Raw genomic sequence first — 23,992 nt, forward strand, 5'->3', positions numbered from 1 at the left:
ATATATAAATTATTTTTAATAATATTACTATTAATAACTAATAAAAATACACAAATATTGATCATTAATTTAGCTTTTACTAATTTATTGGATAAATATTGTTTGTACAAACCTAAATATGCATTTGCATAAATTGAACGGTATCTTATAACTATGACATACAGAGGAAATGAGAAGATGAAAATGATGATATTATGCTTAGAATTCACGGCGATGATATTTGTCGGGATCAAAGTAAGATGTAACTACTACCCGATCACTAAATTTGCGACCCGTCAACGCCTGTTGAGCCTTCTGACAATCCATGACAGAATTGAATTCGACAAACACTTTGCCCAAACCGGGTACATCGACACCATCGATGGGTCGTGGTATTTCAACACTACGTACAACACCGTATTTATTGCATTCCTCCTTAATATCTTCTAGAATATCTTCGTATTCCTCTTCGTCACGTAATTCATCTGGTGTAACCATGTTGAGCAGACACAACACCTCCGTGGGTGGGCCAGATGAAATGAAATTGGACAAACCAGGCACCTATAGAATGTAAGTAATTTAATTTACCGCAATGTTAAATATCAGTTCTATGAATAAATGTAGCTTTTCGAGCTCGAGGTCGTTATATAATTGCTTTTATTTCCAATATTTCGGAATTCTATGAACTCAAATTATATTTAAGACTTCCAGCTCGATAATAAAATAAAAAATTTAGTAAATTACTGAATATGGTGGACATGTGGTCGTTTGGTTTAGTGGTAGGAAAAATAATAAAATCTTTAAAATAATTCCTTTTTCCTTTCTTTATAATTCCTTTCTTCCATGCTTATTATACCCTCAGCCATATGGCTAGAGAGGGTATATATCATTTGATACGGCCAAAACGTGCCTCATCGGAATAACGGTTTTAGACCCTAGGTCTCTTTGGGCCAAATTCCTTTCAGGACATTTGGAGTCGATCTAGCAATCTAGTCCGTCTGTCTGTCTGGCTGGGCGCACGATAACTCTCGAAGGGAGTACCCGATTTGATCCAAACTTGGTACATCGTGATATTATTGTCAAACCTAGATCGAGTTCGGAGATGGGCAATATAGGTCCACTTCTACTGGTACCAAACACACACCCCATCCCCGAAATGTCAACATTTTCAAAGAAAACAATTTACTGCACAGAAAAAAAACGATAATCCGATTTTGCTCCAATTTTACTTATCCTAATATCTGCATTAGTGCTAGGTGAGGTGCGAAAATGGACAATATTGGTACACACCAACCAATACCTCCCCCACAAAAGGTCAAAATTTTGAATAATTATAACTCTTATAAAATGTGATGTAAGTGTCCGATAGTCTTTAAATTCCACACATCGCAATATTTTTATTAACGAAAGGTCTGGTACGAAGATGGAATATATCGGTCCACTTCTTCTGGTACCACGCCCAAAAATCGTCAAAATGTTGAATATATGAAGCTTATAAAACGTGGAATTAACATCCGATTCCATTCAGACTCCATATTTCCATCAACACAAGATCTGTTATATAGATTGTAGGGATCGGACAATTCCTTCTGGTACTTCCCCAACAAAGGGTCAAGGTTTTAAACAACCAAAACGATCATAAAGTCCGAAATAAGCATCCGGTTCTCTTCACATTACACACATCACAATATTTTTAATAACACAAGGTCTTGTGTGAAGGTGGGATATATCGCTCCACTTCTTCTGGTATCTCTCCCACAAATAATCAAATATTGAAAATATATGGAGCTCATAAAACGAGAAATTAACATCCGACTCGATTCAGACTTGGTAAATCTCAAAAGAGATCGGACCATTTGTTCTGGTAAGATTTTAAAAAACACATAGGGTTTAAGATTTTAAAAAACGCTCAAAGAAAGCGAAATAAGCATCCAACTCTTTTCAAATTTCACACATCCAAATATTTTTGCTAACGCAGGATCTGTTGTGAAAATGCTATATATGCGAACCCCTTCTGGTACCTAACATAGATTTTCAATACTTTTATCTGCCATAACTTGCAAAATAAGTCAACGATTCTTTACAACATGATATATCTGAGTATGTCTCTTAACCAGGAATCTTATATGAATATGTAATTTATCGAAATTTATGATTTCGCATAAAATTGGATATAAATGTTCGATTTCCTTCAAATGTTGCACATACCAATATTTGTATCTGTATTAAACGAAGTATGAAGATGGAATTCTTCGGTCCGATATATCTGTTACCTTACGCATATTTCCACATTTTTCAAAAAGTTGCACATATCTCATATAAAGTATAGGAAGTAGTCGACATAGTCCAAATCTGTCACGTTGTAATATTTACATCAGTCATAGGCAGATACGAATTGGTCCATATTGGCCAAAAATTTGAACAATCACAACTCAAGGCTGGGGGTATGCATCTGAATATTATGATATTATTTTACTTGTTTTAACAGTATTTAAGTCATGTGGCTTCATTTCAACCGAAAATATTTCTGAAGGTCCTAAAAATAATTTTACACACGGAAAAATTTGTCGAATGTATTCATAATTGCCTGTGTGATTCTTAATTAATTAAGGGGAGAATTCACCTTAAACGACCAAATGACCATCTTCGACTAAATGTGTACTTAACCTACCTGTATTGTGACTGGTGTGGCCACAACTGCTTGATTATTTTGAGCATTTTTGGCACCAACACTTGCCCTTTGAACAATAAGTTTCTTTTCGCCCAATTGCATGCCATTCAAACCGGCTATAGCCTGCGATAAACAAACAAAAAAAAAACGTTTAATACGGATTGTATAAAATCAATATCTGCGAATGAATTACCTGATCAGTTATGCTCAAATCGACATATTCACAAAAAGCATAGCCCTTGCTCAAACCAGTCGATGCATCTTTAACCAAATTAAAAGCCCGCAATTGTCCAAAAGATAAAAGTAGCTCTTTAACCTAAAGTAAAAGACAATTCAACATAAAACAGAAATTAATAGAGAATATTCTTCTTCATTTTTTTAATGTTATTTAGTAAACAAATCAATTTGTCATTGAGTATAGTTGCCCATCGGACTACAATTGTTTATGTTCTTAGTTCTTATTATATAAACATAACTTGCCTTTTTTTGAAGTTTTTTTCTTCGTTAGAAGAAGATAGGTAGGTATCTTTTGAGAGTTTGTGTTTATGACTGTGTTTCTTTTTGTTTATACAATATAAAACAATTTTTTGTAAGAAATACTCATATTTTTATGGACAAAGGCTGTCGCATACGCTGAGTTGCACATACTAATCTACAATTATATAAACGAATAAAAACATGTATCAGTAAATTTGCATCAAAAGTTATGTGCTGAAAAGAACTGCCGCTGAAAGAGGGGGTGTAAAGAAAATATTTGCTGAAACGAGGAGATTTTTGCTGAAAAAAACGTTTTTTGCTGAAAAGGAAAATTTTATTTTGCTGGAATGGAGATATATATGTATTTATTTCCAATATTTTGCTGAAAAATCAATGGGTTTTCTGGTGAAATGGATTTATTTGCTAAAGATGCAAATGTTCTCTATTATATAGTAGATTTTTAGTCATACAATTTTTCGGTGTTCCTACTTAATTGGAAAAATAATATGATGGTCAAAGGAACTTCTTTATATACCTTACTAACCGAACCTTACTAAAAATTCGAACAAAATAGGAAAACAAAAATCTTCCCAATCGACTTCTACAATTTTCCAACATATCTTAAAAAATACAAAAAACGGGAACAAGACCGGTATTTTGATGAACATTCACCACAAACAAATCTTAAATCCTTAAAATGTCCATGGTACAATCATTACAATAAGGGTTGGTTTAATTTGAAAAACACAGCTCTGAACGTTTTGCTTCAAGTTTGCTTATTTTAATTTATTTGACACATCCTCACAGTATTTCTATTTATGAGAAAATCGCAAAAAATGAATGGATAAAGCATGAATTTAAATGTCAACAGCATTTGAAAATTTAACCATTTTTTTGTTATATCCCGTTTTATAGCCCGTTTACAGAACTTTTGTTTAAGGCAAACAAGCAATTGCTACCCAGACAATCAAATTTTTATTTCAGTTCAGTTACATTTTTTGTCTGGGAGTAAAAGATCATTTCACATATTGCCCTACTGTCAAAATTTGTTTGTTTCCAAAAAGAAAATTTGTTTATTTTTTCAAAAATGACTGCGTCCGTTTGTTTTGGTGTTGACGTGTCGGTGCCCGGATATAATCCACACGGATCCCCATGTGGGGTATGACTGTTTGCAGTGTGGACATTTTTTTTTCCCTCTTTAGAAAAGTGATCACAAATAATAGCTAAAAACCCCGAAATGTCAATATGTAAGGAGTTATGGCCATTTTAAAGTATGCTATTTTTCCTCTTGCGAAAAGTGATCACAAATAATAGTTAAAAACCCCGAAATGTCAATATTTAAGGAGTTATGGCTATTTTAAATATGATGTTTTTCCTCTTTTGAAAAGTGATCACAAACAATAGCTAAAAACCCCGAAATATCAATATTTAAGGAGTTATGGCCTTTTTAAAGTATGATATTTTTCCTCTTTAGAAAAGTGATCACAAATAATAGCAAAAAAAACCCGAAATGGCAATATTTAAGGAGTTATGGCCATTTTAAAGTATGCTATTTTTCCTCAAGCCCCGGTCAAAGGCCATCTACTTGCAAAAATTATGAAATTTAGGTGCAAGACATACCCAGAGGATAAAATCTCAATTTTTTCACACACCCAATCGTTTTGGACATGCCCATTCTTATAGGGCTTATGTCCGAAACTTTCTAGGGATTGTGGCCTAACTCCATATTATGTCCAAGAAAAAAAAGGTCATAAACTCCAGAAAGTAGCGGACATAACCCCCATAATAATGGGTACGCCAAAGACTTTCTCTTCTGGGTATGTCCCGCACCGGCTATTTATTGCGTACGGAAACCAATAACTCTATTTGTCTGTCATTTGCCTTCCATTTAGAAAAAAAAGTTTGCTGAACAGGCTATTATTATTTAGAATTAAAAAAATATATATCTTAAATTAAAATATTGTGATAAAAGTGAAATTTAAACTAAACAACTTGTTGCATTTGTGACATAAAATTATAGATAGAAAAAGCAATGTTGGTCGTAGAATAGATACATTTTTTTTCGTGTATTTATGTCTATAGATGCAAAGCATTATCCTATTCAGACAACGCAAAAAAACGTCAGAAAATATTCACTCATCTACTATTTGAAAATGATAGATGAATTGCAATTAAAGAAGGTAACCTCGTGTAATCATGTTTAAATTATTTTTATAATTATTTATTTCAGAACATCGCATTGTCAAAATGCATTATTCATAAATACCCACTTTATTTGAGAATTTAATATACGTAAGTTATTTAAACGTACGCCTATATCTTAACAGGGCGAATGTGTGAGAATTTAGGCATTCAACAAATTTCAACATTTGTTAAACATCCTACATTTCGTTTTAGACATGGGAAAAGCAAACCCCCCAATCTCACTCTAATACCACTGCAAAAAACCTAACTGTTCCAAAAAATAATTTTGTTAATATTACAGCCGCATTTAAATTCAATGCAAGTATCTCAGCCCAAATTTTTACTATTTTACTTACCTGTTCATCGCCCAAATAGTTGGGAAGACCACCAATAAATATTTTATGTGGTGAATCTGGCACAACTGTTGATATAGTGACTACTTTAGCTGCAAAACAAATGAATATATTATAGTTATTACAAATGTTCGTTAGAATATTTCCGCAAATTTTCTACACATACATGCCAGTGTTTGTATGATTTTTGTATCTGTTGTCCCCGGCAATGGTTGGTAGTCATGCGGTCTACGAATTTTCAAAACTTGACCCTTAAAATTAATACCATCAAAAGCCATTGCTTGGCTGGTCTCGTCAATCGAACGAAACTCAAGGAACGCAAAATTCTTATCCAAATTTATTTGACAGGCCAATACCGGATTGCCCTCAGCCTGGGCTAAGCCAACCAAGTGCATTTGTTGATTAAAGAATTCCATCATTTCATCTTCAGTCACACCAAATGGTATATTGCCAACATATAAACGGCGAGCCTGTCGGGCAATTGTCGAACCCACAACAGGAACAGCAGCTTGTGGTACTTCTGGAACTGTATTGGGTGGTATTTGTCCGGAAGCCTGCATTGCTTTGTACTGCATGGGAGTTATATGCTCAAAGCCAGGTGGCGGTACATCCCAATAAAGTGATGGTTTGCGTCGATAGGATTTGTGTCCTCGACGCTCTCGCGAGCGATCACGGGAACGATCGCGATCACGAGATTTAGTGCTTTTCCGATAGAAACGGTCTCTGGAGCGTGACCGAGAACGGGAACGTGAACGAGAGCGTGATCTAGAATGTGAGCGATTTCTTTTGCGTCCTGTCAAGTTCAAGTTGATTACAAACGATTACACAAATCACTTTCGCATTGAAACTTACCATCGTAACCCATATTGCATATATGTTTTTCTATGAAATTCAGGAAGATTTATTACTAAGTATCTCTTTTTGAATAATCCTTTTAAATGAATTATAAGCTGAATTTTTTCTCAAAAAATGACAATATTCTCCCCGTAAATTGTTTCCGTTTTCTTTCCAGAAACTGCTTTCTGTTGGATATTTTCTTTCTCTTTCTATCAAATGCAAAGGAAACATAAAACCAAACGTTGATGAAGGTTTAGAATAATAACAAAACCCCAAACAATAGGGATCTGTAGATATGGTGAAACCTAAACAAGTACTCTTTAAAGCCCGTTTACACTATACACCTATTCTATGATTAAGTGTACTATCACCATTTATGGGCTTAATCCGATATCAAAGTAAAAGCTTTTACAAAAGAAAAAAATTGTATTCAAGTATTTGCTATGCCTTACCTTGTAAATGAATGTACCATGTATGGATGCAGAAGGAGACTGTGTATTTTAATAAATATAAATAGTAACCTGCACATTTGATAATTTGTCTGAAATTTCGCGTATGCATACGTAAACCAAAATCAGCTGATTGACATGCAAACTAGTCTTAAGGTGAGAATACATAAAGCGCTTATTTAGCTGGCTTAAATATGCAAGTACATAAACAGCATGAATTCATGTCTAGGCATATTAATGTCAAATTATAGCGGAATACGACCGAAGGATTTAAGTGCAGCTCTGCAATCCCGTTATGAAATGTCACATAAAGCGCTTATTTGGCTGGCTTAAGTCATTGGCTGGCTTCTTCGGAAATGAACAAAGGAGCCTAGGGGCAAAATCGAACTAAGCACTTTACGTAATCCCACCTCAAGCCAGCTGGTTGAAAATTGGATTAGAAATTTAGTCGGTTTAAAACAATTAATGACCTATTAGACAAATTAATTCATTTGAAAAATGAAGCAACATATGCTTATCTTTCCACATTTAAGTATTTTAATGAGATACATTACTCAAAATTGTGAGCTTTCGGGTGAAGGAATTGGAGGGAAGAAAACAGTGTACTCGCCTTCATGTCATCGTAATATCAAATATTTGCGTTTTTTATATTCTCATTTCATTTTCTCGTTGCTGAAGTTGCCCTTTTTAATTTTTAAAATTTTCTTTGGTTTTATTTGGTTGTATGATAAATTGGTTGAAATGGAATTTTTCTTTGAATATTTGCGGTATTTGTTTCTAGCGTTCCCTGTTCGACATTTTTGAAGGGAGTTTATTCAGTGAGTCATATGGAGTCACATATATTTTTTTTGTGCGAGACATGAGAATTGTGAAAAATGTTGAATGATGTGTTCACTACTAGGAAACAACTAACAACGAAAATGATAAGCTATCATTTCATTATGATTGACACTACAGTTGAACGTATCAGTCATATGCGATTGTCAGTACACAAACATTGTTTTTTTTCTCTTTTTTTTGTTTCTGCAATGAGAACATAGCGTAAGTCCAACAATATACTATGAATAGTCGAGTACTCGGTTTCCACCCAAGTCCATAGTCGAGTTCGAGTTTCAGAACAAAGTCGATTATTCCATTAATCGGAAGTCGACTTACCTATCCCTAGCACAAAATTTGTTTTTAATTTGTTTTGTTTTTGCCGGTTTTGTTTGGTTTATTTGCGATGAATACTAGAAAGGTATTTTATGCGAATGCTAATATAGACTATACTTAATCAAATTTCCTCTTTAAGAAAACCTGGGTCAAATCCGTGTTCTCACAGCTTCCACCGGAGACGAATAATAACTCTGTAGCCAGCCCAAGCTTAGTCGATAAACAAAAGCCCAAGAGATCCTTACGAAGTAAAGCTAGACATGACCACACGCAAGATATAACCGCAGTTGTGAATTTGGATAGTGATGAAGAAGACAGCAAGCAGCAGCAAATGGAATCTAACGTAATCCAAACCAATGCTTGTATAACTAACGAAAATTGGATAGATTTGTATGCTCCCAAGAAGATTGAGGAATTGGCTGTACATCCAAAAAAGATACAAGAATTAGAACAATGGTTGAGACACTGCGAAATAATGAAAAAGAAAAAACAACCAGTTCAGTTGTGTTTGTTGACTGGTCCCTCAGGTTGTGGGAAAACTGCAGCTGTACAGGTACTTGCCAAGGACATGAAGTTTACCATTCAGGAGTGGACAAATCCTGTTGACCAGGATATGATTTATAATTTGGGCGATCAAGTATTTGGAGAGTCGAATTTTACAAGTTCCCAAGTTGATGCTTTTAAAGCGTTTCTCTTTAAAGCCTCACGCTACAGGTCACTTTTTGAGATTGCTGGAAATGATAGGCGTTTGTTACTCGTTGAAGATTTTCCCAATTTTTTATTAAGGGATCCCACTGCTCTTGAAGCCATACTTGAGTAAGTTTGTAGTGAAGTGATAATTTAATGATATTTTAATTTTTGTTTTTTTTTTTTTTATTTTGGCAGTGATTATGTCATCTATGGTAGAGCGCCACTCATTTTCATTGTAACAGACACCAAAAGACGTGGTCTAAATTTAAGCTACAATATATTCAATGATCAACTGAAACAAAAATTCCTTATCAATCACATCAGCTTGAATCCAGTGGCGGCAACGATTATGCAAAACGCCATGAAAAGATTTTGTAGTTTAATGCGCCACCCTCCATACAATGAGTTGTATCGTCCACCCTCAACCGATTTAATAGATTCAATTATTTTGTCCGCCCAAGGAGATATACGAAATGCCCTCATTAACCTACATTTTTCCTCGCTGAAAGGGGCACCACAATTACAGACAAAACCATTGGAGTGTTCACAAGAATCGACACAGGACAACAGCAAGAAGACGTCAAGAAAACGAAAACATCAATCCACACTAAAGTCTGTGGGCAGAGATGAAACGGTAACCATGATGCATGCATTGGGTAGGATATTTAATCCAAAATGTAAGTTATAAACAAAATATCTTATCTAAGCTATACCAAACTGATATATTCTGCTTGCTTTCACAGTTACAGAGTCCAATGGTTTGCTACATGCTCCTGCAGATATAGCACAAGCTTTTGTCACAGAACCCAAGAAATTTGTCGATTTTATACATGCAAATTATTTGCCCCATTTTTCTGACATTGAAACCGTGGTAGATGCTGCCAATGGTCTAAGCTTATGTGATTTAATTTTGAATGAATATCGTGAGGATACCTTAGCATTAAGTGGCCTCGATTTGGGGGTACGTAATGTAATGCTGGCAAATAGAAATCCTGTTTCAGGATGGATGCCTGTTAAAGGACCAAAACGTCTAAACACAGATAATGCTAGTATCATTCCTGCAAAAGCCAGTACATTTTTGCCACCACATCATAATATATCCAAAAGTCAATATGCTATAGAATATAAGACATTTGTAAATATAGTATCGGCATCGAATTGAATACTAACTGTTTAATAAATGAATATATATTAAGAAATTAATTGTACATCCAAAATTTTAAAAATAAATTATTGTTATTCAGTTATATTAAAATTATTGTTATTCAGGAATATTTAAATTATTCTTATTCGAGAGTCCTTAACAACAGAAGATTTTTGAATTTCTTAAGAGACAAATGACAAACATGCTGCATGATTATGTTGCTGTTTTTGTTTGCATACCCTTAACAAGTTTTTATTGGGTTTGAAAAATTGGGCTGGGTTGTAGTCATAGATATTCCGGGGGAGTTTGGTAGGTATGACATACAAGTAGTATAGATTTTATTCCATATAGAAGTCATACCTGGACCTACATAGACAATTTTCTATCATAAATTGTAGTACCTATTAGGAAAATCATCAAAGTATACCGAATATAGGGGCTATACGAAGACGTGACCTACATAGCCAATTTTCTGTCATAGGCTGTAGTACCCATTACGAACTATCAAAACGAAATTTGAAACAATTTCGGTGAACAATGTCGCCAATAGGGGATATACCTAAACGTGGAGCAAACACACATTTGAGAAAGATTTTATCAACCTACTTCTATAGAGAATAATAATCTATAGAGAAAAATATAGAATAATAATTATACCATGTGTATGTGCATGGTAAAATCATAGTAGAAGAATACAAGCAGTCGCGTCAACACAGTTGCTGGGACAATGAACTGTCAAAACAATTTTGGAATTAAAATTTTGAAAAGAAAAATGATTCTAACTTGTAAAAATTGTTAAAAATGCATATCATAACCTAACATTGGCGTCGACGATGAAAACATATACAAATCATCTACCTGTAGTCTTCTACTAGGGGTAAAATTAAGAAGGTAAAGTAATATCAAATAAGCATTCCCAACTTTTGTAATTTACCTTGTAATATTTCAGGGTAGAGAAGGCAGTTTCCCAATGAACAATGGATTTAGAAAAACATGTTTTGACAATGAGATGTCAAATGAATAATTTTGAAAGAATTTTACACATATGAATGCATGAATTTGCCTTCTTGTTTCTACCATGTGTATGTGTTTGTATTAAAAAGAATTCATAGGGACAATACACAGAATTAATTATTGCACACTTAAGGTGGGAACACGTAAAGCGCTTATTTGGCTGGAAGGTTGACTTAGTTCGATTTTGATCCTAGGCTCTTTTGTTCATTTCCGAAGAAGCCAGCCGATGACTTAAGCCTTTAAGGTGGGAGTACATAAAGTGCATATTTGGCTGGCTTAATTCATCGGCTGGCTTCATCAGAAAATATGCGCTTTATGTTTTATTTCCACCCTTAGACTCAAGGACAGAGATGCAATTTTTCATGTTGCATTATGTCATGTTACCTCAAAGAATGACTTTTAATGTAAAAAAGGAGTGGGATGAAAAGGTTGAAATTCTGTAAGGGTGGAAATACATAAAGCGCATATTTGGCTGGCTTAAGTCATCGGCTGGCTTCTTCGTAGATGAATAAAGGAGTTTTAGGTTGACTTAGATCGATTTTGGCCCTAGGCTACTTTGTTCATTTCCGAAGAAGCCAGCCGATGACTTAAGCCAGCCAGATAAGCGCTTTATGTATTCCCAGCTTAATCCCTAACTCGCTTCCCAGCGTACCTAAAGCTGGGAATACATAGATCGCTTATTTGACTGGCTTAAGTCATCGGCTGGCTTCTTCGTAGAGGAACAAAGGAGTTTTAGGTTGACTTAGTTCGATTATGACGCTAGGCTCCTTTGTTCATTTCCGAAGAAGCCAGCCGATGACTTAAGCCAGCCAAATAAGCGTTTTATGTATTCCCAGCTTAACCTGTCATTTGCACAAAACAAATTATATCCAACATGGCTTGGATTGAAATCTACATACTGTATGGGATTTTCAATGACATTTCTTATGACATATATATACGTAAACAGAAATGTGCAAATTAAATAGAGCTAATAAAGCAGCTTCTCTAAACTTTCTTATTTTTTACTATAGTTTCAGTAATTGTCTGGATGCCTTCGCCAAACAGAAAAAAATTGTTTTCACAATAAATACATAAACTGAACTGTTCCGTCTTTTCTAAATGCCGAGGTAAATAAAAATTTTCTAAATCCTTAAAACACCAAAAACTATGTTTCATAAAATTCAAATGTAAATTTGAACAGTTTGTCTAAAATGAATAGTTTAGCAGCATGGTAGAAGAATACAGGTAGTCGCTTCGACACAACTGCTGGGACAGTGAACTGTCAAACCGATTTTGGAATTGAAAATGTTGAATAAAAATTTATTAAAATTTGTAAAAAATGTTGAGAAATGCATATTGTAACATCGTATAAGAAAATATATAAAAATCTACTTATTTTTGACAAAACAATTTTAAAATTTTGACATATCAATGTTCGCAAGCGTTGATGTATCTACCTATATTCTTCTTCCATGGTTTAGCAGCAAATGTCGTATGTAAACACTAGCTAAGACAACTTGCTATCAATTCGATGTGTAACCGGCCACCCTAAGACAAACATGGCTTTCTATCGTTGACACTAAATTGTAAAAGATTAGCGTGTTTTGAAAATACACGAATCACCCCATGTTTGTGTTAAACTAAAAACCCCAGCAGCAGGGAAAATTCGTCAAGATATTTTAGCTTCCTTTTTTTAACAAGAGCGTACGGAATATACGATTGAATAATTTCAAGGCCAAAGAAAACATAAAACCAAGCTAATTTTTTCAATATGGGTGCAGATGGTAAGTTATTATTTCAGCTGCGAGTTCAAGAAATGCAAATTTTGCAAAATGTGTATACCAACACGCGCTGGAGGAAACATTGATTTAGCACGCTATCAATATGCTAACATTTCCTTTTTTTTGTAATCTACGTAGATCGGGATAGGCGCAGGCATAGGAGTCGCTCACGTTCTCGCGATAGGCGTCGTTCACGTTCCCGTGATCGCGATCGTCGTGACCGTCGCGATGAGCGAGGCATGGCCAATATACCCGGCGCCAGCAGTGGGCCCCGTGGCAGAGGTAACACAAAACGTCGCAAGCCATCCTTGTATTGGGATGTGCCTCCACCGGGATTCGAACACATTACGCCGCTGCAATACAAGGCAATGCAAGCATCTGGTCAAATACCCGCCAATACTGTACCCGATATTCCCCAAGCCGCCGTACCGGTTGTAGGTTCTACTATCACAAGACAGGCTCGACGACTGTATGTTGGCAACATACCATTCGGTGTAACTGAAGATGAAATGATGGAATTCTTTAATCAACAAATGCATTTGACCGGTTTGGCTCAGGCTGATGGCAACCCCGTCTTGGCTTGTCAAATAAATTTGGACAAAAATTTTGCATTTCTTGAATTCCGCTCAACCGATGAAACAACTCAGGCCATGGCTTTCGATGGCATCAACTTTAAGGGACAAAGTTTGAAAATACGACGACCACATGATTACCAACCAATGCCGGGAGTTGTTGATGCCTCACCCATGCCGCAACCTGTTTGTAAGTTGCTTGTCTTGTCTGTTCTCAGTTAAGCAAACGTTTAACAAACACTTTCTTTTATTTTTAGCAAATGGTGTTATATCCACAGTTGTTCCAGATTCTCCGCATAAAATATTTATTGGTGGTTTACCAAATTATTTGAACGAGGAACAGGTATTTAATAACATTCTGTTGGCGGCATTGAAGAAATGTTTAGTTTCGTTCGAAGTTAACATTTCTTTTCGCATTTAATCCTTGGCAACTTTCCACAGCACTGAATATCAAAGGAGAATATGTTCTCAAAGTTATTATTGCCATTTAAATCTCAAAATATTTTGCAGCTAATATCAACTTTTATTGGCTTTAAAAGTGTTTTGTCAAAAAATTAATCAAAATTTAAAATGTTCATAGCATCTTTACTCGTTGAGAAATTAAAACTTTCGCGGATGCTAAAAATATCTGGGAGCTGCAAAAATGGAAAGGCAATTGTTTTTGACTCAACTCCAGTTCATTAAAACTCTCCGATTTTCTGAATTTGTAATTTGATAAAAGAAACACCTCAGGTCTTTGTCTAAATAAAATATAAATCATTTGATACATACGAAATATGTCACGTCGGAATAACGGTTTTAGAACCTAGGTCTCTGGCATTTGGCAGTTCCAACATTTCTATCAGCACTAGATTTACGGTTTCGATAGAATATATCGATCCACTCCTGGTGCAATCCTTCAGAAACACCAATTTTTCAAAAATATCTCATAGAAAACGAAGGAAGCATCCGATTAGGTTGATTCCACGAAATGTTAACATTTTCAATGATCATAACTCTTATTAAATTCGAAATACTTTACCCATTTTCAATAAACTTTGCAAAGTTGTAATGTTGCTACCAAAATTAATACCATGGGAAGTGAGGATGAAACGATTGGACACCTTTTATGGCACATTCCTGCTATATCAAGGTAAAGAGTTACGGGGGTACATTCGACTAATGATTTTAGTGTGCATTCAGACACGGATCCATTTGTCATCTATAATTTTGTAATGTAATGTATGGCACATTCCTGCTATATCAAGGCAAAGAGTTAAGGGGGTACATTCGGCTAATGATTTTAGTGTGCATTCAGACACGGATCCATTTGTCATCTATAATTTTGTAAAAAGGCTTTACAGGCTCTGGCGCCGGAGTTTAAACACAACTTTGTTCGATGCTTTTCTCCATCGCATATATTTCTCTCCATAGGCCTTTCATTTCTAGCTACTTGCATTTCTTCTTCCTTTTCTTTTTTTCCGCAGGATGATCATAACGGACCGAAAAGACTCCGAGTGAGATTGTTACAATTTCAATTATAACTACACATCTTTTAACCTTACCTAACATAAAACCATGGGAAGATGGGATATATCAATCCACACCTTTTTACCTTTAAGGTTATAAATCTTAAATTACAATATGTCTCATAAAACGTTAAGTTATTGCCTGATTTTCTTCAAATTTCGCGCCTCTCAAAATTTCTATTATAAATATTAGAAAATCGTAAACTTCATAAAAAATATAAAGCAAACCGAATCTGCGTACGCTCATCAGTCCACTCCTTCTCATAACCAGCCCTAAGTGGTCAAAATAATTGGACTTCCAGTGATCATGATATACAGGGTGAGATAATAAAAACTGCAACTGCAAAGTCAAACGCTATAATTTTTACATTTTTTTAATTTTATTGAATGAAAGCAAAAAATGTCGGAAATAGCATCAAATTTTAAAATAAGTTTAGATTTGTTCGATTAGTTACCTTTGACACGAATTATGGCTCTCAAACGGTGGTATTTTGGCCCATTCCCGGCGAAGCGCTTGCTTGCTTTCCAAAACACTCCAGACACAATAGTCCAGCGGATTGGTATCCGGAGATTTTGTTGACCATTGTGTGCTTGAAATGAAGCGAGGAACCCCATTTTGCAACCATTCTTGGATGACGCGTGCTGAGTTCTGTTGGAATGTCCATGGAAGTTAGTTGCATTTTTTCATCTCACCCTGTATATACTTTGTGGTATTAAAAGGAATTGCCAGAAAAAATCCATTTCCATTCCCTTTACCTTTTTATTCGCACAAATAGAGATTTGTCCCAAATAAACGTGCCTAATGTCAGTCGGACTTACACATATATATAAATCAAATATATTTTGAAGCGGGTTCAGTTCAGTTAAAAACTTTTCCAAGAGAAAATACATTTCATTTTTGAAATTTCAGTTTATTTTTAAACATTATCAAAGGAATTGTTGGAAGCTGTAAAAAAACTATCAAAATATCAACTTTACTATGGCCTTTTAAAATGTAAATAGGATATTGAGAAGCATAAACTTTGTATCTGTTTTGAAAAAATGTTGCAGTTGTTTTTGTTTCAGCGTAAAACTACTTTGTGAAAAAATGAGGCTCTGTGTTACAACAGATGCTAAATCGAATTCCTAGCCTTTTCGGAGGGACATCATATCTATAATTTTGTTTCAGCCTTTTCTATGCATATATGGTGGTGATAGTTCCCTCCTCCATTTAGGTTTCAGCATTATTTCTTTATAATTTTTTTCAGCTATAGCCCAGCGGGATTCTAGATTTTAAATTGTTGTTTTTGTTTCAGCTATGCAAGAACCAGTTGTTCCCTTAAGCAAAGATGAAACTAACGACTGCAAATACGAAATTTATTAAATGCTCAAATTCCGTATTAAAATTGTATTTCGATTATAACGTTTTATTACAGGCTACATATATTTTCAGCTTAAACGAATATGTATTTTTGTGTTTTGTACATTAAATACCTATATTAATAATTTCGTGGTATTCTTGCAGCTTAGGTGGTGGTGGTGGTGTTGTTGTTGTGCCGTAACATTCCAATTATTCTTGTTGTTACATACATACGCATTGTTTTTGAGTCCTTCCTTCCGCTCGCACTACATGTCAACCAAAAAACCAAGACCAAAATCAATGCCTGCAGAGCAGACGATTTCTCAGACACACACTAAACGCCAATCAATAACTTTTCGAAACAAACCCATCTCCATGCAAAAAAGGCAAGTTTCTTTTTTGATTTTCAGGAAATACCATAGAAAAATATGTACACATTTCCCCCCTCTAGTCAAATTTATAGCCCAAAAAAAATGCAAACAGGTAACACTAATTTCCAAACAGCAGCAACTACCGTGACGTGATATAAATATTTAGCGCGTTCATTTTTCTAGGTTCAATTTCAATTCGGGTTCATACACAAAGGAGGTTTTCACTGCAACAAAACAGAATTTTCACATTAAACTATTATTGTTTTCGTTTAGATCTTTATGAAATGTGTGTGTAATGTAAGTCAATTTGTTTGTTTTCTCATTTCGATTAAACACAGGTTAAGGAGCTACTTCTGTCGTTTGGCCAACTTAGGGCGTTCAATTTGGTTAAGGACGCTGGCACCGGTCTGAGCAAGGGTTATGCTTTTACCGAATATGTTGATCACACCATAACAGATCAGGTAATAATTGTTAATACCATCTAATGTGGTTGTAAATTAATCCATTACGTTCTTTCTTCATAGGCAATTGCTGGTTTGAATGGCATGCAATTGGGCGATAAAAAGCTTATTGTACAACGTGCCAGTGTTGGGGCTAAAAATGCTCAAAATAACTCAGCAACAGCAGCGCCAGTTACCATACAGGTACCCGGTTTGGCAATGTTGGGCATTTCTGGACCACCCACCGAAGTTTTGTGTCTTCTCAACATGGTTACACCCGACGAGCTGCGCGACGAAGAAGAATATGAGGATATCTTGGAAGACATCAAAGAGGAATGCAATAAATATGGCGTTGTTCGAAGTGTGGAGATACCCCGACCAATTGAGGGTGTTGATGTGCCGGGTTGTGGTAAAGTTTTTGTAGAATTCAACTCGGTTATGGATTGCCAAAAAGCCCAACAGGCATTGACCGGACGTAAATTCAGTGATCGTGTTGTAGTCACATCTTACTTTGATCCAGACAAATATCATCGTCGTGAATTCTAAGGCAAAGAAACAAAGCGAATGGGGAAGTACAATTAATTACCTAAAGATAATGAAACAATTAAGAATCAACAACCTCCTCCCCCTGGTACCAACAACAGTTTACAGAAATCACAAATATTTTGAGTGAACATAAATGTTCGTATATAAAAATTACTTTATTAAACAACAACAGCAAAATCTTTTCATATATACAAATATTAATATACGATGGAGCGTTTAATGAACGTCAAATCTCTTTATATATAGATATTTGTAGGTATATTCCTAACATATTTCATTCTTTTATATATGAGTGTATTGATAATTGACAATTTTCTTCTTTGATTTTGTTAAATTGTAAGCTAGTTTAATATATTTGCATATACTACAGACATACAATATTTCTTGCGTGTAAAGCAGAAGTCGAATGGACATTGATGCCACTGGAAGAAAAAGAAATTAATTTATCAATAAAGTATAACACAACAACGCATATGTTTTTTGATTTTATAGGCAAAGTATGAAGTAGAAAACAGAGGGTTTTTAAGTAACTGTTAATAGCTTAGTATATGGCGTGACAGTCGGATGCTGTCATACCTTTCAAGCACATCTAAATGCGATGTTCAGACTCATTAAGATGGAATTCTGAATTCTATGTCAGCCAACCCGAAACCTTTTGAAAATACCTATTCAACAAATGATCATGTAATGATTAACATACTCGATTCGAGACTTATAGAAAAACAATTTGTATTTCGTATCCGGATTGTAGCATAATAATGTTTAAATGAAATTATTTTCTACTAAACGTATGTCGTCCAAAACTGCGAACCGGCTACAAATTTGTTCTTCCATCTGTCCATGTATTTTTATGCACATTGCAGGTCGCATCTAGTCTTCAATTGAGACAAAACATTACACAGCAAGTTTTTAATCCTTTTGAAATTTGCGGTAGACAGTTATAATCTGGATATAGTTCGCATACATATCTTCGGCCGATTTTAAGTATATAATGGACCAAATTCTAAGATGCAAAACCATCAATCATCCATACATGAAACGGAATTGTAGGTCCAACCTCATTTAAAAAAAAAGATCCACTAACACCTTTCCTTTTTTCTTTTCCAAGCACCAGATGCAATTTTGTTTACGGTATCCATCATCGCCAGTTACGATGATTTCCACCGGGTCATTAACTGGAGGGCGTTTCTCCACAATAACTCTTGGGCATCAGGTGCTTGATGCATTTTCGTTTAGCGTAGCCGCATCACAAACATATCCCAATAGGTCGTGTAATGGTTTATATAAGATATATTGTGATTTAAAATTCAAAGAGAGTGAAATCACTACAGTGCAAACACACTAACTAACTTTAACTTATATAGGCCTTGGGTCGGGTATTGTGGTCCGACAAGATGCTTTTACTTACAGAGTTTTTTTTATCGTCTACTTTTCTTTCCAATTAAGCAATGAATTTTGAAAAATGCTACTTTTCTCGTCATCTCATATTAGCATCACTGTTCAAAATGTCTCCCTTTAATCTATTACGAGACAAATGTCAACAAATCATTTGCTTTGTTTAACTTGTTTAACGGTGCTCGCTTCGTCTTCGAACAGTTTTTCTTTGAAAACAATGTTAAAAAGTGAAAAAAATTGAAGATTTTTTAAAGTTTCCGTTGGTTTTTAGTTTTTATTTAACAATTGTAAATCGTTTTTCTTTTGTGCTGTGTTTGTTTTGAGTGTGTCATTTTCATTTCGGTTTTATTTTGCGTGAATGGCTTTTTGGCGGAAAATGTTTGATAGGCGGTAAGTCAGTAATGGCAATAAATGGTATTATTGAAAGTTTAATTATTTCTTGGTATTTATAGTTTAAAAATTTGCCTTTTTGCAGTCTAAATTGTTTAGATGCCATCAACTAAGGTCAATCTGTAGGAGCATTTAATAATTGGCATTCATAGACACGAGGATATTGATTTTCAATAAAAAGGTTTCCTTTCTAAGTTATTAATTACCATTCCATGTTAAGCTTAAACAATTGTTTTTTTTAATCATCAACGAATATTCAATGGGCGAGAAAAATGACTTCGAAATAACGGATGTATGGTTACCTGTCTTGCAGGAATTATCCAGCAACTTTCTTTTTAAAAATAAATCTCAGGGTGAAGTAGAGTTGCAAGTGAATGCAAGAAGATATTTGTCCGGACAGACTTTCCAAAATATCTACAAAAGAAATGTAAACATTCCTCTCTCGAATTGCTCTCTTAGTCTTGTACGTTCTGGAACAGGACACTGATTTCCATAAACAATTTGTAACAATTGTTACAAATTTTCGAGAAACAGTGTACACGAAATACCAATTTAGTTACCCTGGAACTGGACATTGATTTCCATAAACAATTTGTAACAATTGTTAAAAAATTTCGGGTAACCGGATATACGTAATACCATTTTAGTTACCCAGAAATACGAGAGAAAATTATATAAGAATAAGTTTCTATACCCTCCACCATCATTTCAAGTTCCTTCCAAATTGTGGAGGGTATTAAAATTTCGGCCCGGCAATCTTAGATGCTTTTTTACTCGTTTGTGTTTAAAAAAGTTGAATCAAAAAAAGAGTACACCTTCGATTATTTATTCTATTCTTTTTTCGTACAACTATGTAGCGCAATTTTTTAAAAAGGTAAAAAAAGTTTATTTCATTTTTTCGTGGACCAAGGATTTAACATCGGGTATAAATTTCGTCTTAAATCACAAATAATTTTATTTTGAAATTATACCACAGAATTTACTAGATTCTGAAGTATTATTGAAAAATCAAGTAAAAACTCATCGGTCGGCAAATCGACTCATGGCTCATGACAGTAGCTTGAATTTCCAATATTTGAAAAATTGTACTGAATTTATACCAAGTTTATATTTTTTTAGTAATACTACTAAGTAGAGGAGAATAGATATATATTTTTACTTAAGGCTACTTTCACTTATTTTGAATATACTTTACCAAGGACCAATAGAGATACAATCGTGGATTTTTGGAAAATATTTTAAACGGCGCATCAAAGTATTATCAGCGGATCTTTATTACCCTTTTTAAATGAAAAGATTAATTATTAATTAAGATTTTTAGGAACATCTTTTCGTGGCCTTAAATAGAGACAGATTCTGTCGTGAATTTTTTTGAGAACAATTTCGAAGCTATCATAATAGTGGATTTTTGAGAATAATTTATTTTGTTATACTATTAAAGCAAGGCATAAAAATTCGTTTTTTTTTAATTTTCCAGAAAAAAAAAAACATTGTGATCGCAAAGTCTAGAGCAATCAAACAACTGTATAACTGACTGAGTTCCGTTTTTACGACAATTGCGATCATTTATAATGTCATAGTATCACATAACCATAACAAACAACTCTCTATGATGATGCTTTAAACATCTGGTACACTGAAGTTGGGAGTTTAAGAAAAAAGAAATAATGACTAGAGCTGTCTAGCGCTGTAAGCAGTGTATGTGTGTGTAAGTAACAACAAATCTTGTTATCTGATCTGACTGTCTGTTCATTAAATAAGGAGTGAATCTCACGGTCTGGAAGGTCGTTTGTATTTACAGTTGAATTAAAAAAATGTAGTACTTTTGCATGTGAATTGTAATAACATTAGCATTGTTGCATGGTTTGCAAAAAGTGAGTTTTTTTTATAGTTAGAATTTGCAGAAAAACACAATTTTTTATTACGGAAGTAGGTGGAGGTCAATATCATTGTATTTAATTTGTTTTAATAATAAACTTAAGGTTGCTACTGTTTTAATTAATCTTTTTGAGCGAAATCTCATAAATTAAAGTTGGTCTGACTCCGACTTAGCAGACCATATCTACATGGAGTCTGAGACTCTGTAATTATCTACTTGATCGTTTTTTCATTACGTTTTCTGTAGTATCTAGAACATTTTAGCTAAAAAATATTCATGAGGTATATGGCTTAGCTATTCATAAATTGTGAGCTAAGGGCCCCTATGCTGAAACAGTAGGCAAGGATTTAAGCCGTTTGTAACTCTTCGAAATAAAAATTTTAGGCCCCACAAAGTATTTACATTTTGATCAGCATTAATTTCTGTGACAATTTAGCCATGTCTGTGAAAATCTATCTAGCTTCCGAACGAAATGAGGTATGTTGATAAAATTGTACTCAGATGTATATTGGGCTCATATAATTTTTATACCCTCCACCATTCTATGGAGGGTATATTAACTTTGTCATTCCATTTGGAACACCTATTCAGGTCCACGTCTTCGTATAGTCCCCATATAACGGATTTAATTTTTTCGGATTTTTTTTTTTAATTTGTTCAAGTTGCTTTCAAAAGGTGTAGGGTATTAAAAGTTCGGCCCGGCCGAACTTTGCTGTTTTTTACTTGTTGATATTTAAAACGTGAACAAACCTATTGGTTTAGCCACCATACAACTAACTGCCAGATTAAAGGTCTTTTCTCTTTGTATTTTAGTTAGAGTGTGTTGTTGGTGGTTGGTCTGTGATATAGAGGTGGATTTGGAAATGTGAAAAAGTACGAAATATTACTATATTTGGTATTGGGCGAAAGGGATAGAGATAAAATTCTGAAATTTGATATTTAGGTTACAGATGCTATCTGTGTTTGAGATTTGGCGGTGTTATTGGAAATGTGTACTATAATTGTACGAAAAGTACTAAATAGTACTCAAGTTGGTATAAATAAAGAACAAATTGCCCATTTTCGGTACAAAAATAAACTAGTGGTACGATTCTATAGTTTGAAGCTGGACTTTTTGCTGACGAAGCAGTGGACGCTTACTAGGCTTTTATATAATTGTATCTCCCAACATTTGGAGTATTTTAGATGCATTTTCCATTAATTAAAAATTGGTATTTGGAGTTCACAATAAGTCACTGCCTTTTCTGGCAGATAATTGCTTACCAAGGTCCAAGTTTTCGTATGGCCCTACATAGTCTATATGAGAAATTTTAGTATTTTTTAGCAACATTATCTAACTTTTCATTTTTTATATTTTAAAATAGGTATATGGAGTTTACACCACCCTCTTTGGCAGATAATTGGCTATATGAGTCCAAATTTTCGTATAGCCCTTATATTACTGTACCAAACCATATTCGATATTTTGATGATTTAAATTTGGTATTTGGAGTTAGTAATGGAAACCACCTGTAATCTATTGGGTCCATGTCTTCGTAAATCCCCCTATAATGGAACCTCTCGAAATTCGGTATTTTGACTACATTAGCCGTAAAAGATTGATTTCAAAGATGTTTGGTGTGAAGGTGGTATATAACAGACCACTCTTACTATCTCCGACACAAAGGATTTTCTACAAAAAAAAAAAAAAAAAAAAATGCCTCAGATTCTCTGGGGCGTAATTTTTTATATTTTAAAATAGGTATATAGAGTTTACACCACCCTCTTTGGCAGATAATTGGCTATATGAGTCCAAATTTTCGTATAGCCCTTATATTACTGTACCAAACCATATTCGATATTTTGATGATTTAAATTTGGTATTTGGAGTTAGTAATGGAAACCACCTGTAATCTATTGGGTCCATGTCTTCGTAAATCCCCCTATAATGGAACCTCTCGAAATTCGGTATTTTGACTACATTAGCCGTAAAAGATTGATTTCAAAGATGTTTGGTGTGAAGGTGGTATATAACAGACCACTCTTACTATCTCCGACACAAAGGATTTTCTACAAAAAAAAAAAAAAAAAAAATGCCTCAGATTCTCTGGGGCGTAATTTTTTATATTTTAAAATAGGTATATAGAGTTTACACCACCCTCTTTGGCAGATAATTGGCTATATGAGTCCAAATTTTCGTATAGCCCTTATATTACTGTACCAAACCATATTCGATATTTTGATGATTTAAATTTGGTATTTGGAGTTAGTAATGGAAACCACCTGTAATCTATTGGGTCCATGTCTTCGTAAATCCCCCTATAATGGAACCTCTCGAAATTCGGTATTTTGACTACATTAGCCGTAAAAGATTGATTTCAAAGATGTTTGGTGTGAAGGTGGTATATAGCAGACCACTCTTACTATCTCCGACACAAAGGATTTTCTACAAAAAAAAAAAAAAAAAAAAAAAAAATGCCTCAGATTCTCTGGGGCGTAATTTTTTACGTTGAGAAAAAAACACCTCAGTTTTTATGTGAAAACCAAGTGATATTTTTTCTTACATGTTGTGTTTCTAGTTCTAAATTTTTAAATCTGAATTAATCCCGATATGAATGTTCCAATGATTAAGGGTCTGCCAACTTTTTGTTCGTATTCAGAAAAGTGCGATTATCATTTCTTGACATTATTATTATTCGTTGTTCCAAGTGCTCTGCCTTGATGTGATGGATCATTTTTCTCGATTGTCCCACTTTATTGTCTGTATAAAAAAATTCCCACTTCTTCCAATATTTTTATATAAGATTCGGAAATGTTGACAATTTTGGTTCAGTTTTTTCTTGTCGCATGTCACACAATT

General features: G+C 34.3%; 4 protein-coding genes across 5 annotated transcripts in view; 3 read left to right on the forward strand and 1 right to left on the reverse strand.

The window, feature by feature from the left end:
* Positions 1 to 57: 57 nt before the first annotated feature.
* LOC101899539 (splicing factor U2AF 50 kDa subunit) lies at positions 58 to 6,721 on the reverse strand. Its single transcript, XM_005185136.4, has 6 exons — positions 6,517 to 6,721; positions 5,831 to 6,457; positions 5,668 to 5,756; positions 2,844 to 2,966; positions 2,651 to 2,773; positions 58 to 540 (listed from the first exon to the last, which is right to left on the reverse strand). Exons 1-6 carry the CDS (start codon positions 6,527 to 6,529, stop codon positions 199 to 201), a joined length of 1,317 nt encoding a protein of 438 aa, XP_005185193.3. The 5' UTR covers positions 6,530 to 6,721; the 3' UTR covers positions 58 to 198.
* A 1,317-nt stretch (positions 6,722 to 8,038) lies between these two features.
* LOC101899696 (cell cycle checkpoint protein RAD17) lies at positions 8,039 to 10,039 on the forward strand. The gene is made up of 4 exons (XM_005185137.4): positions 8,039 to 8,187; positions 8,242 to 8,918; positions 8,988 to 9,469; positions 9,536 to 10,039. Exons 1-4 carry the CDS (start codon positions 8,173 to 8,175, stop codon positions 9,952 to 9,954), a joined length of 1,593 nt encoding a protein of 530 aa, XP_005185194.2. The 5' UTR covers positions 8,039 to 8,172; the 3' UTR covers positions 9,955 to 10,039.
* Positions 10,040 to 12,541: 2,502 nt separating this feature from the next.
* LOC101899364 (splicing factor U2AF 50 kDa subunit) lies at positions 12,542 to 17,957 on the forward strand. Its single transcript, XM_005185135.4, has 5 exons — positions 12,542 to 12,716; positions 12,852 to 13,475; positions 13,543 to 13,628; positions 16,842 to 16,964; positions 17,028 to 17,957. The coding sequence occupies exons 1-5, from the start codon at positions 12,704 to 12,706 to the stop codon at positions 17,487 to 17,489; spliced, it is 1,308 nt and encodes a 435-aa protein (XP_005185192.1). The 5' UTR covers positions 12,542 to 12,703; the 3' UTR covers positions 17,490 to 17,957.
* A 1,178-nt stretch (positions 17,958 to 19,135) lies between these two features.
* The window catches only part of LOC101901391 (peritrophin-1), a 289,820-nt gene continuing 284,963 nt past the window's right edge, over positions 19,136 to 23,992 (forward strand). Inside the window, exons 1-2 of one of the 2 annotated variants that reach the window (XM_059122169.1) lie at positions 19,136 to 19,274; positions 20,752 to 20,982. The gene's annotated coding sequence lies outside the window, so the exon portion shown is untranslated. Of the gene's footprint in view, positions 19,275 to 19,336; positions 19,456 to 20,751; positions 20,983 to 23,992 lie in introns of those variants that run through there. The other variant, XM_059122166.1, reaches the window with a different exon arrangement.

The sequence above is a fragment of the Musca domestica genome, unplaced genomic scaffold (assembly GCF_030504385.1).
Source record: "Musca domestica strain aabys unplaced genomic scaffold, Musca_domestica.polishedcontigs.V.1.1 2, whole genome shotgun sequence".
In the NCBI taxonomy this organism is placed as follows: Eukaryota; Metazoa; Arthropoda; class Insecta; order Diptera; family Muscidae; genus Musca; species Musca domestica.

Bases quoted from the DNA above. Each gene is read 5' to 3' on its own strand.
- LOC101899539 (XM_005185136.4), bottom strand. The intron at 2,967-5,667 runs GTAAGTAAAATA...CTTTTACTTTAG, and splicing joins ACTATTTGGGCGATGAACAG to GTTAAAGAGCTACTTTTATC. The intron at 2,774-2,843 runs GTAATTCATTCG...TGTTTATCGCAG, and splicing joins ATTTGAGCATAACTGATCAG to GCTATAGCCGGTTTGAATGG.
- LOC101899696 (XM_005185137.4), top strand. The intron at 8,919-8,987 runs GTAAGTTTGTAG...TTATTTTGGCAG, and splicing joins GCTCTTGAAGCCATACTTGA to TGATTATGTCATCTATGGTA. The intron at 9,470-9,535 runs GTAAGTTATAAA...TTGCTTTCACAG, and splicing joins TAGGATATTTAATCCAAAAT to TTACAGAGTCCAATGGTTTG.
- LOC101899364 (XM_005185135.4), top strand. The intron at 13,629-16,841 runs GTATTTAATAAC...GATTAAACACAG, and splicing joins ATTATTTGAACGAGGAACAG to GTTAAGGAGCTACTTCTGTC. The intron at 16,965-17,027 runs GTAATAATTGTT...CTTTCTTCATAG, and splicing joins ATCACACCATAACAGATCAG to GCAATTGCTGGTTTGAATGG.